This window comes from Mustelus asterias, chromosome 7 (assembly GCF_964213995.1).
Source record: "Mustelus asterias chromosome 7, sMusAst1.hap1.1, whole genome shotgun sequence".
NCBI classification, from domain to species: domain Eukaryota; kingdom Metazoa; phylum Chordata; class Chondrichthyes; order Carcharhiniformes; family Triakidae; genus Mustelus; species Mustelus asterias.
The window spans coordinates 85,740,945-85,753,326 of NC_135807.1; the positions used below are offsets into that span (position 1 = coordinate 85,740,945).

The 12,382-nt window shown below is 41.1% G+C and overlaps 1 protein-coding gene and 1 long non-coding RNA gene across 4 annotated transcripts in view; one reads left to right on the plus strand and one right to left on the minus strand.

Annotated features, from left to right (window-relative positions):
* LOC144495833 (uncharacterized) overlaps positions 1 to 3,706 on the plus strand; it is a 77,071-nt gene extending 73,365 nt beyond the window's left edge. Inside the window, exon 3 of the long non-coding RNA XR_013498345.1 lies at positions 202 to 3,706. This is a non-coding gene — a long non-coding RNA (uncharacterized LOC144495833). The remainder of the gene's footprint in view (positions 1 to 201) is intronic.
* A 1,145-nt stretch (positions 3,707 to 4,851) lies between these two features.
* The window catches only part of pag1 (phosphoprotein membrane anchor with glycosphingolipid microdomains 1), a 45,211-nt gene continuing 37,680 nt past the window's right edge, over positions 4,852 to 12,382 (minus strand). For 2 of the 3 annotated variants that reach the window (XM_078216424.1, XM_078216423.1), the window contains one exon: positions 4,852 to 7,986. In XM_078216424.1, coding sequence (XP_078072550.1) covers positions 7,618 to 7,986 — 369 coding nt within the window. In that variant the 3' untranslated portion in view covers positions 4,852 to 7,617. The remainder of the gene's footprint in view (positions 7,987 to 12,382) is intronic. The other variant, XM_078216425.1, reaches the window with a different exon arrangement.

Consider the following 12,382-nt stretch of genomic DNA (forward strand, 5'->3'; position numbering starts at 1 on the left):
GTACAGGTCTAACCTAGCCCAGAACTGGTTCCAATGCCTCAGAAATCTGATGCCCTATTCTACTAATGTATAAGTAAATGCAGGCGGTACTGTGGGCCAGACATTTTGTTTTGCCAGATGGCCTATTCCCTTGTTAAAAACTTGATCCTTCTTTGATGTGTTTTTTTTTTCAAAAACAAGCTTTACCCTTGTATGTCACAGGGCCATATCAAGAAAAGGTTTAAAGAAAGAGTCCACAGGATCATCTCTGCTGCAGCGGTTAAAGCAATTTGATCAATTGCTCAGAAGTGCGTAGAGGATCTGTCATCGGTTTGACCACCGAGATGGACTCTGGCTCATAGGGAACTGGCATTATCATGAGTATAGACTATTGCTTCGTGGTTTAATGAAGGTGCATCACCTTTGTGAAACTTCATCCAAGTTGTTACGTCAGTATTATCCAGAGTAGAGACAAAGGCATCTGTGGAGCAGGTAGGGGGTCTTGCATTACTTTCTTGGCGTCAATATGAAAGGTTTTGCAGTTACTTAAGTGAAAATATCACTTTGTTATCAAATGAGGATTGAAAGGACTTCATCTATACAACAAAATAAACCTAAACAATTTATCTTTATTTAACAACATTGTCAATTATTCACAAATTTGCACATAATCCATCAATTTCCACATATTTAAACATCAAGAAACCATGGTAATAGACCAAATGTAGACAACCAGGTTGGAAATAAGAGAAAAGACTGGGTAAATTAGGAAATAGTTACCATGTGACATAATTGATTCCTGCTTGAATAAAATAAAAAATCTGATTGGTCAATTTATTTCTATACTAAAGAATCATAGCACGGTCCCATTACTACAGTTATTTGACAAACAAAACAAATCATCGGATTTCTGACAGCATATCTAAACCAATACATATCAGTTGTATATTTACATAGTAGAGGAAGTGAGGAAGTGGAGTTAGTATTTGGCAGTAGTTTCCTCCCCGAATTTAGAAAATCAATATGATCAATTCTAAATCTATTGGTAACAGAGGCCAGATTTCAGCAAACTGAACTACAGGCTGGAGATTTCCGGCTCTGCCGCAGAAGAATCAGCTGCGGGCCAGCTAAAAGTCACTGACTTTCGGAAGGATCGGACGATCCAGACAGCAAACGGGCCTGGAAAACCTTGCCCATAGACCTTGTGATGAAGAGCTTCAGCATCAAGAGTAGCACCCACATTTAAAGCTTTATGAAAATTGTTTCCCGGATTATATTTCCCAAAAGTCAACATGATGTAAAACACATGAAAATATGTCAGATCACTTGCATCACCACGATGAAAATGATGCAGAACTGAACCTCTTCTGCCCTAGGCTGAAAAATAAAGTTTGACAAACATCTCTTGGTTAAAACGATTCCATTTTACTACATAAATTTACTGAATTTGTTATGCATTTAAAATAAAATAAAACATTTTTTTTTACAATAGGTTTAAAATTTATCCTATTATTAGTCTTCAGCAAAATCAACTGTAAGCAAATATCATCTTGCAATTTAAAAAAGTACAAAAGAGCTTTCAAAACTGAATACAAAAGTTGTTGAATTTCATGTAGTAAGTACCGTATTTTCTTATTATTAAGACAAATTAACAGATTGATTAATGTTGCAGTACAACAGGTATAAATGGTAAATAGGCTTATGGAATATGGAAGTTTTGCATCAAGTTCTCTGAATAAAAGTATAGCATTAGATGAGTTCCATTTCATTAGCACTTCCTCTGCTTCAACATACATTTTTTAATGTATTTATAACAAATCATTTACTCATTCCAAGCAACTTGCCATGGTTCTTTCACTGATATACAATTTCCTGCACTTGAAAGATATAGGCCGGAACTCTCCAGCCAGCAGAATTCTCTGGTCCTGTTGGCAACGCACCCCCACCCTTGGGTTTGCCGGCAGCGAGGGGTGCTTTTGTTGTGAAATCCCACTGGCAGCAGTGAGACCCGAGAATCCCGCCACCAGCAAATAGCAGGCCCCTTCCACCACCGAGAAACACGTGGCTGAGAGGCCGGAGAATCTTGCCCATTGTTTCAATATCAGCAGTAGAGAAAGGACTCTGTTAAAATTATTGACACACTAACTCTCCATGTGGCACATTACTGTGCATTATATATTGTCAGCATTCATACTTGAACTACAATTACAAGACACATTTTTTTCAAAAAACATGAAAAAGGCCTAATTGGCTAAATGTGTTATCAATGCTTACTGAAAACTTGTGAATTAAAAAAAATATAATTAGGATACAGACCTGAAACAACTTGAAATCCTATATATGGCACTGATATTGAGGGTCATGTTTTTCTAGAGGTCTATTTGTGCATAGCAAGTACCAACTTGATCTATAGTAGGCAGTTTATTTCATTGCTTTGTAAGTTTTGCTAAGGGACAGGATGAATGTTGACTTTGTTGTCTTGACATTACCACCTTAAGTGTATGAATAACCAAACATTGTTTCAGAACCATCAGGAAAATGCTGAAATTGATTAAGGAAGTCTTAACAAAGCACTTAGAAAACGATTGTATCATCAAACAGAGTCAATAGCCGGGATGTTACTGTCCCGCCCACCACGGGAATTGGAGCGGGCGAGGGACGGACCAAGGAAACTGTTTCAGGATGAGTGAGGCCATAAAATCCCACCCAATATGGTTTTATGAAAGGGAAATAGTATTTGACAAATATATTGGAGTTTTTATATCATATTGAGTAAGATGAGAGGTCACACAACACTAGGTTACAGTCCAACAGATTTATTTGAAATCACAAGCTGTCAGAAAACTGCTGAAGGAGCAGCACTCTGAAAGCTTGTGATTTCAAATAAACCTGTTGGACTATAACCTGGTGCCATGTGACCTCTCACCTTGTCCACCCCAGTCCAACACTGGCATCTCCACATCATGATCATATTGAATGGCAGAGCTCGAGGTGGCATATTGTCCATTCCTGTTCCTCATTATGCTCATCAGATGCATTTCTCTCACCACCACAAAAAAACCCACTAAATATTATTTGATGACTGACATTAAAGTCGTCTTTGGGAATTTGAATTCGGAGCAAACTAGTAGCTAAGATGCTGCTGCTGGATTTTTAATGGCATTGGAAGAGTAACAAAAAAATTAGCTTCCAGATTCTGAAATCCATTGTTCCTTTTCTCGGCATGATCACAAGGATGAGGATGATCATTTGGCTCATCATAATTCATCAGTCTGGAGAAACTCTAAAGCTCATCTATTGTAGAAAGCAATTATTTTTTGAATATTTCTAAGATTTTTGCCTTGAGAGTCTATTCCGCATTTTGAAACTGAACTTCCTGATAGCAGTCAATGATCTTCTACTTGCCCTATTACTGTGATTTAAAGTAATGTTCTGCATCTTTTGCTTCTATATCTTAACCGGATGTTTAATCATTATTTCCTCTGACTTGTATTTTACTGTTTTGCGTAGTCAACATTTGCTATTTGCTGTTCTGCATTAGTCAGGGATGCTTAGTGTCAAAGATACAAAAAGTCTTCCAGGACTTTACAGCTTCATCCTTAGTTATTCCAACATAATTGATGGCGTATACGTGCAAACTATTTCACCTTCCAATCTGAAGCATCTTTTGGTTTTAAATTTCATCAGCCATTGTTCAGTCCATTTACATATTTTATCTGCCATGGATTGTAACTTCTGCGTTTCTTCTTTCAATTTCTGTAAACTTGACCACTTTGTATTGAGTTTCTGAATTCAGGATCCCATCCCCTTTCAGATATAACTCCTTTTAATGAGCACTCTTTGGGCCCGATTTTACCATTTTGAGTCTAAGTGCCGAATCTGGGCGTCAAATAGATCAGAGCCTGGCATCCTCTTTCCAGCGCGCCCATACGCTTTTTGCCGGCTCCAGTCCGATCCGCGCAGTGGGCGGGGCTTAGCGCTGCCGGAACGTTCGGAGCCCTGAACTGCGCATGCAGTTTGAAAAAAATCTGAAAAAGCGCTCCCGTGTCAGATCACAGATCTGAGTAGAAATGATGCCTTGACTTAAAATCATATCTGCGAGTAAATTTCTCACTCAGAATGACAATTGTTAGTTTAAAAATATAACCTGTTCCTGTGCAAACCACTCAGAAGCAATAAACACAGCTGCGTGTATTTAACTACATTTGCAATTTGCATCATTCTTGCTGATCAGAAGTAACTTTTAATATTTCCATGATGCCACAGATCTGTGTTGTTAAACACAGATAATGAGTGGGTGCCGAAAGATTTCCATGGACTAGTCTGTCAGTCAGTGCTCCCACTGATCCATCCTGTACCAATATCTCTGTCCAGCTGCCTGGAAATCGTTGAGTCTCATCTGGAACAACTGAATTTGGTCAATAAATTATCTTTTTTGCCTTTGACGCTGAAATAAAAATCTCACCATTCACCAGACTCTGAAATGTCTTCCTGCACTTTACACTGGAGGCTGTCAGCTCTCTTCCAACTGGTCCTATGTTGGCCACTTCAGTCATTACTGCAGTTGAAGAAAAGTCTATGGTGACTGTATATTTCATCTAAAAGAATGCTGGCTTTTCACGCTGTGATATATGTGCATTCAGTCTTTTGAGTTATGCCCCCTATTCCAGACATTAGATAAACACCCTTCTGAAGTTTTTGTGGAGAAGCAAGGTCACATGACCCAGGACACCTACTTTTGGCAAGTTTAATAATACAGACCACCCTGGGAGGCAGGCCCCGCCTCGGCAGACCCCCCCCCCCCAACCAGAGATCCATCTGAGCCCCCCTCCTTCCCCCCCAACCAGAGATCCTTCTGCCCTGCCGACGGCACACCCCTGATTCAGGCGCGGACCGGACCCACGCCCGAATCGGGTGTCGGTAAAGTCGCGATTTGCTCGGATTCGGGTGCAGATTGCGTTAAAGGCCCGACGCCCGAATTTACCGCGATTTCGCGCCCGAAAACGGGCGCAAATTGTTGGTAAAATCGGGCCCTTTGTTTCCTACTCTTAAGCTTTTCTTAAACATTCTCAGGGTTTACTCTGAATTCCCACAATTTTGTCTTTAAGGCATATATATGGAACTTTATTACAAGCCTTCTGGAAGTCAAGGCACACCAATGCCGTAGGACTAACTGCAGTCCACGTAGGTTATAACTTCCTCAAAGAAATTCAGCAGATTGTCTAGGTAGGAGCTTTCCTTTCTAAATTCATGTTGATTCCTGTAAACGCATTTACTCTGGATGATCCAGTATTTCACATGAATTAAATCCAAATAATGAAAGGCTATCTTGATGTTTTATAGATTCTGTAAATTCTACTTATAAGCTGTTTATATTAATTTTTTTTACATTATGCTAGAACAAAGAACAGAATGAGAAAAGGACAACTAATATGTTCCTGTATTTATATGGGCCTGAACGCTCCGGCTGTTCATACTGGCGGGATCTTCTGCCCTGCCGACGGCACACCCCTGCCATGGGTTTCCCAGTGGCGTGGGGTGGACTCAATGGGCAATCTCAATGACAGCGGCAAGACAGAAGATCCCGCCAATGGCAGACCACCTCCTGCTGCCAAGGAACATGCCATGGGGAGGCTAGAGAGACTCGCCCAATGCCTAATATATTGTGGACTAGTTAGCTTGTGAAATTTCCAGTGGTAACACACCATAGAGATTCCCTTTAAAGGACGAAGATAATCAAGTAGAACTTGAGACTATCAACTTAATAATGCTTTTAAAGTCCTTGTTGATCATTTCCACGATCGCAGAAATCTATTAAGTGTTGATTTCTAAGCAGTCTTTTATCTCTGCCTAATCTTGGATTACAATATTCAAACCTTGTTGATTAATCTGATCTCCTGAGTGAAGGTTTTGCAAAGTTCTTCTCTATTGCAAAGGTAATCAAATGAAATAGTGAAACATTCACCTACATTACTTGAACCTGGCAAGTTGCTTTCCAAAGATGATAATTCCATCGTTCCAGCAACACATTTTGATGCTAGACTCTGGAGATGAGGTTTTGATCCTTTTTGGTTCACTAATATAAAAGGACAGGAATTAGAAAACAATGGAAGCAGTTAATTGAGATCTGGTACCTACCCAGCAAGCATTGAAAACTACATAAAAGAATGTGGTTCACGATGCAAAGCACATGTTCATAATAAAAACAAGGGCCTAAAAATCATTTGGAATTATTAGGCCTTAACCTGGAAGCTTAGGAGGACTACCATCTTCCTATGTCTAGGAAAGCAAAACCCTTATTTAACAAACAAATTTACTTGAAGAATGAATCTGGAGAAATTGCGCCAGATTTGACTTCAAAATAAATGACACATTTCCATGCTTATTTTTAAACTGCCTGCTCTGTTTGTCAACAGGTCAGGCCTAATTGTCTATTTAGGCCTGAAGAATTTGTAATACTAAACATGTTGCTCCAGTGGGATTACAATACAGTTTCATATCTAACATTTGTGGGAGGCAGTGGTGAGCAATTTTTGGAGATGCTGTACATTGAAACTGTACGTGGGATGGCTGAGTTTATTAAGTACTTCCTTTACATCAATATCCAAAGAGCAGCTTTCCTTCAGATAGGTTTAAGAACAGTTAATCTAGTAGCTCTTCAGCGAAGTCCGGAATTAGTAGGTAGACAAGTTTCTGGTGCAGAGCTGGGAGAAAATTACAGGATTATAAAAGAGAATTTTGTTTTCTTCCCAGTCATCACAAATGTTCTGTGTTGAAGATTTGGAGATTTTGTGCTTTTCTATTTTTTGAGCTGCGGGGGTAGTTCTGAAGGTTCATTGCTGGTGCACATATGGGTTGGGTGAAGACATCACTTTATACATTCTTATGACCATCCTTTGGAAAGTAGAAATAAAGTTTACACTCAATGGAAGGTAACAAATCCTTCATGATGGTTTTCCTGTTAGCATAACATCAAGATACTGGTACCAATGAGGGAAATTAACTGAGGGCTGATTCATAAACAGGTCTAAAGCTTAAAGCAGGAAAATCTCTCAGTGAGAAACATCATTGTGGTTAAGCCCTGTTGAATTAAGTACCTACTTTGAATTTATTTGGAACATTAAAAACTTTAAATTTTTATTTGCCTATTTACACAAGTATTCAATTACGTATGATTATTGTCCCACATAGCAATTAACTAATGCATCTCCACCAAAAGAGAAATGCTTCTTTTGTTGTGCACTCAGAATTCTTTAATTTCTGAAAATAAAACCACCTTCTAGTTCCCCAAATAAAATATAAGTGCTCCATTCACTCCACTGCACTCTGTAAATAGCACTATGGTAGTAATTGCACCTATTTATTCTGCAATCTTGTCTGTTACTTTGTGCATAAAAGCAGGCTCCTGGAGAAAAAAGCCAGGAATTAGACACCCAGGAATTAGTCTTCCCTCCCCAAAAGCCTGATTCAACAGAGTTAAAATATTCATAATGTATCAGAACACGAGTAGATGTAATCAGAAAATATTTCCTCCTTACATTCTGTTTATGAGGTGCCTACTATAAGAAATGCCAAACAAATAATTTTAAAGTAAAAGCCTAGAATTTGTGTCTCAGATGTGCTAAGTGATGTCCACAGTTAAACAGGGTTATTCACGGTTTGTTTCTGTTGCAATTCCCGGATGCTTTCGTAATGGTTCTCGCCTTCTACACACAGAGATTGGTTTCCATTAGATTCAGTTTCCTGTTCTGGAGATTCCTCTTTTAGAGCTCTGATGGGCTCATATCCTGGATCAATGTCCTCTCCCGCATCATTTACAGATTCATCCTTATCTGCAACTTTGGGTTCTCTTTCATATTCAGCTACAGACGCATAAAGGTGACTGGCTGCAGATGGACGTCTTTGAGGAGTCACCTCATCAATGCTGGCATATCCACCTTCCTGCTCTGCCTCTGCTTGAGACCATTGTTTTGCTGGTTTATTCACAGTAGAGTACATGGCTGCAATCTAGAAATAAACAATTATCCAGTATTAGAATTCCAGATCGTCAAACAAGTCACAGCAAAACATTTTCTTTTACTGATTCTGGGCCCACTGTATTACGAGTTCAAAAACTGATGCTAACTGACCGAATATAAGTGTCTGCGAACTCCAAAATCATATATAGTATTCTTCCATTTGATTTGTACTATTGTATTGCAAATTTCAGGAACACTTAGCTTATCTGATAACCAAGAGGATAAAGGTACCATCCATTGTGCCAACTAAACATCTATGCTGAGGGGTTTTGAAATGCAATCATGACTATATGTCCTTCCTGGCTTGGCATAGTCATGTGACCTCTGCTGTGAATGAATGTTTGGGCACAACCATGATACATTCAGTTCAATAATGGCAGTACACTAGGAAGACTGTAGTTTTTAAGCTCATAACACATGCCATGAAATCAGAGCTACAAAAAATTCACTAGCGGGTTTAAAAGGTTCAAGCATATCGTTTGGAATACATGATTGAATCAACTCCGCAATCTAAATGAAAATCAATAAAGGCATAGCTTACAAATGACGTATTTTCCATTTAAACATTTTCCACGTTTATCATTAGTATTTTTTCAAACCAAATTTTTTATTGTGATATACTGTTGCTCTGTAGGTTTGATGTAGTATAATAATGGATTTTGCACTAGTGGGCGAATTCAATGTACAAACTATGCTCACAAAGTACAAGGGCTGAGCATGCTATTGTTAAAATAGGAATAAATGATGAGAGAAAGAAAGCGGTAACTAGCCTCTATGCCAACACTTCACAAGGTCCACTTTTCTCACTGAGATTAGAAACGGGTAATATTGAAAACATTAATCCAGTGATAAATCTACAGACTAAGCTCATTAAGGAACAGTGGAAGTAGAACTTGTAAATGTAAATCAGATATAATTTGGATTTTGGACTACAGTACATAAAATTTCTTGCATTTTTCATGACCACTGAAGATCTCAAAGCACTTTACAGACAGTTAAGTATTTTTGAAGTGTTTTGAAGTCATTGTTGTAATGTAGCAGACAATTTGTTCACAGCAAACTCCATTAACAGTCAAGTGATTGTACCAGATAACCTGTTTTTAACAAGAACAAAGAACAAAGAACAATACAGCACAGGAACAGGCCCTTCGGCCCTCCAAGCCCGCGCCGCTCCCCGGTCCAGGATTGAATCCTGAATCCAGGATCCCCGCCCAATTTTCCAGCCTATCTACATACTAATATCCTATCCACCGAGCTGTCCCTCACAGCTACGATGCTTTGTTCATCACAACCTATTAACTCACCCCCACCCCCCCATTCCAGACCATGTGATCTCCAGGGAGAGGCGAACGTTTTTGTGATATTGATTGAGATAAATATTGGCCAGGGCATGTCGGGTAACTCTCCCCTGCTCCATAGTACCATAGGATCTTTTATATCCACCTAAGCAGGCAGTTGGGTCCTTGGTTTAATGTTTCATCAGAAAGATGGCACCTCCAATAGTGCAGCACTCCTTCAGTACTCCACTGGAGCATCAATCTTGATTTTTATGCTCAAGAGTGGGACGTGATCACAGGGTCGAAGACAGCCACGAGCCTCCTGTCGTACCATGGATCCAAGCATCATCCATATGGCAATGACCTCTCCACACTTTGCAAAATGGCTGACATTATGCATTGAAAAATCTCAGATCCTGAGGCAGTGCCAATGGCAAGTGGTTTAAATCGAATCTGCCAAAAGGGGGTAAGAAGCTTATACAGCAATCTGGATTTCTTGTCCAGTCTGAGTTGCCATGTTAGCATTAAGGTTGGAGAGTTTGGTCAGGCTGTTGTCCACTGAGGTTATTGGGTGGAATTCTCTTGGCACAGATCAACACAAATTCAAACAGACCCGTTTGGGTCCAGAACTGAGACTATCCCAGGACACCATTCTTTTGGCTAATGACCCCCATTTTGGTCATTGCCTCCAGTTGGACCCCGACAGTCCCAACCCCCAGCCCGGCCATTCCCTCCCCCTTTCCCTCCACCCCCCCACCCGCCAGTCCCAACCACCCCTCAATGGGAGAGGACATTGATCCAGGACATTGATCCAGCCCCGATCACCTCCTCCCTCCTTCTCCCAGTCAACCCAAGTGCAGAATGGCAGCGCCAACCGCACCCCCCCCCCCCATAGGCACCACCCTCAACACTGCCCAGTGAGCAGTGCCAGTTTTCCCCTTGGGCAGTGCCAGGGGCCAGGCTGGCATCATCATGTGGGCACTGAATGAGGAGCACTCTCTCCCCCCCCCCCCAACCCCGGTTAACCTTGACCTCCTGGGGTGGGAGGCAGTCAATGGCCCCTATTCCATTCAGCAGGGTCAGGCCTCCTGTTCCCAGTTAGTGGGGAGCAGGAGTAAATCCCGCTGGAGTGAACCACTCCCGGCAAGGGGTTGGATGGGGATGGGAGGGGGAGCGGAGGGTAGATATTCGGAGGCCCAGAGAATTCAGTCCCGGGCCCGCTAATCAAATGCAAATAACGATTTCCATATGGTAATCAGCTCCATGCCAATTACCGGCACGGAGCAGATGACACTGTAAATCCTAGTGCCGGAGACTCAGAGGCCGTGATGCCTAGTGGGAAGCCCACGAAACAGCTGCCGCTCATGTTTCCCGGCCCACCGTGCTACTTGAGCAGCGCAGCAGGCTGGGAGAATCGCTGTCCACATGTCCAATCTGCAGTATGGCAGCCAGATGCATGAAGGACCATTGAAGAAATGATTGTAAACTGCCAGATCTGAGAGATGCACAAACCTGCGTTAGGGCTAGGGTTGGGGAGGGAGCCCTTCATCCCCACACCATTCCCTATCAAGCCATGGAAACAGTTGGAAATTCATATATTTAATCACTTAAGGTTTTCAACACTGTACCAGCTCCCCAAAGTACACACAATTGAACTGCAAGGCAGAAAGGTGCATCCACACCATTAAAACTCTTCTCAGAATGAATGGTGACTTCCCTTCGGTGCTTTAAATTTATAGATTCATTCTGTTGCAATGTGGATTAGCACCATCAGAGTTCCGGACCCATTTCCCAATGCTGCCAAAGAAACTAATCCCAGGGCTGGCAGTCAAGGATTACCAAAACATTCAGGACTAAGAACAGTTCTACAGGCAGCAGAAGCTTCTATCTACAATAGAAGGTACCACACTAGAAACCCACCACAGTTACACAAGAGAAAAAGGACATGGATCAGTGATCTTGTGAGAGGCTGCCATTGTCTGGAGGGACGATGACCAGCCAAGGTCGTCCATTTCTGGAATGTACAATTAAGTGAAACACAAGGAGCCTTCTCTTCAACCCTCGAGGCAAATGTCTGACTATACACTTGAGAGAATTAGAAAATAACCAAGTTCCAGAAACACAGACTTCAATTCAAACTCAGAATGAACAAAGATTATCCAAATCACTGGAGCCTACTGACGGTGACCAGAACAAGATCTGCAAGCCTCCAGACCATCTGAATTCATAAAGTCAGAGACATGAGTGGGGGAGAAGGGGTGGCATGTGTGTAATGTAAGTGCATTGGGTAAATACTTGGTTGGGGGGGGGCGGGGGGTGGAGGAAAGACATAAGGTGTAATACAAGGGTATTTGGCATAGCAAGGGTCAATGTGGGACTTTGAAACTGTATTGCCCATAGTGTGATGTAAAGAGACACATAATCTGAAACTAGAGTTAGTCATGGACGGGACAGAGACCTGTGTTGAAGCAACCATGGAGTTAGCACATAGCTTGGGCTATACCATGTATACATGTAAAAATTCATGCGCTATTAGTAAACACAATGTTCAACCATGCAAGAGTCAGAAACTCTACTGAATATACAACAACTGCAAGCTCCAAAATGTCAGCGTCACAATTCAGTGCTCTGTTAGGGCATCCCTATAGAAAATAAATCTCATGTCTTTCACAAATCCTTTTGCAGCAATTTACACATTGGCACTCTTGTGCTTTTTCATACTGAAGCTTAAGTAATGAAATATTGGACATGCTTGCTGATTAAATTATAACAAGCATGTGACCCATTTGTCCCTTGCATTTCAGTCTAAGCCTTTGTCTTCACAGTCAATAAAGGCTGTAGTCAATGTTGTTATACAGCAGTTAGATTGGGGCTGTGCCAACATTTTGCTAGATTTAAAAAAGTTAGATCTGTACCGTTGCATTTGTCACATGGGCCATTTCAGACAATGGTCGATAGCCTCATCACAGCAGATTCATCTCAAAGCCATGTGATGATATTCCCTTTCATATGCCATGTGATAGATCATGGGAGTTGGGGCATCAAGAGAAATGCACAGTCACTAATGACATGGTATAGATATTTCAGTATACACTGATGCCTCTATAA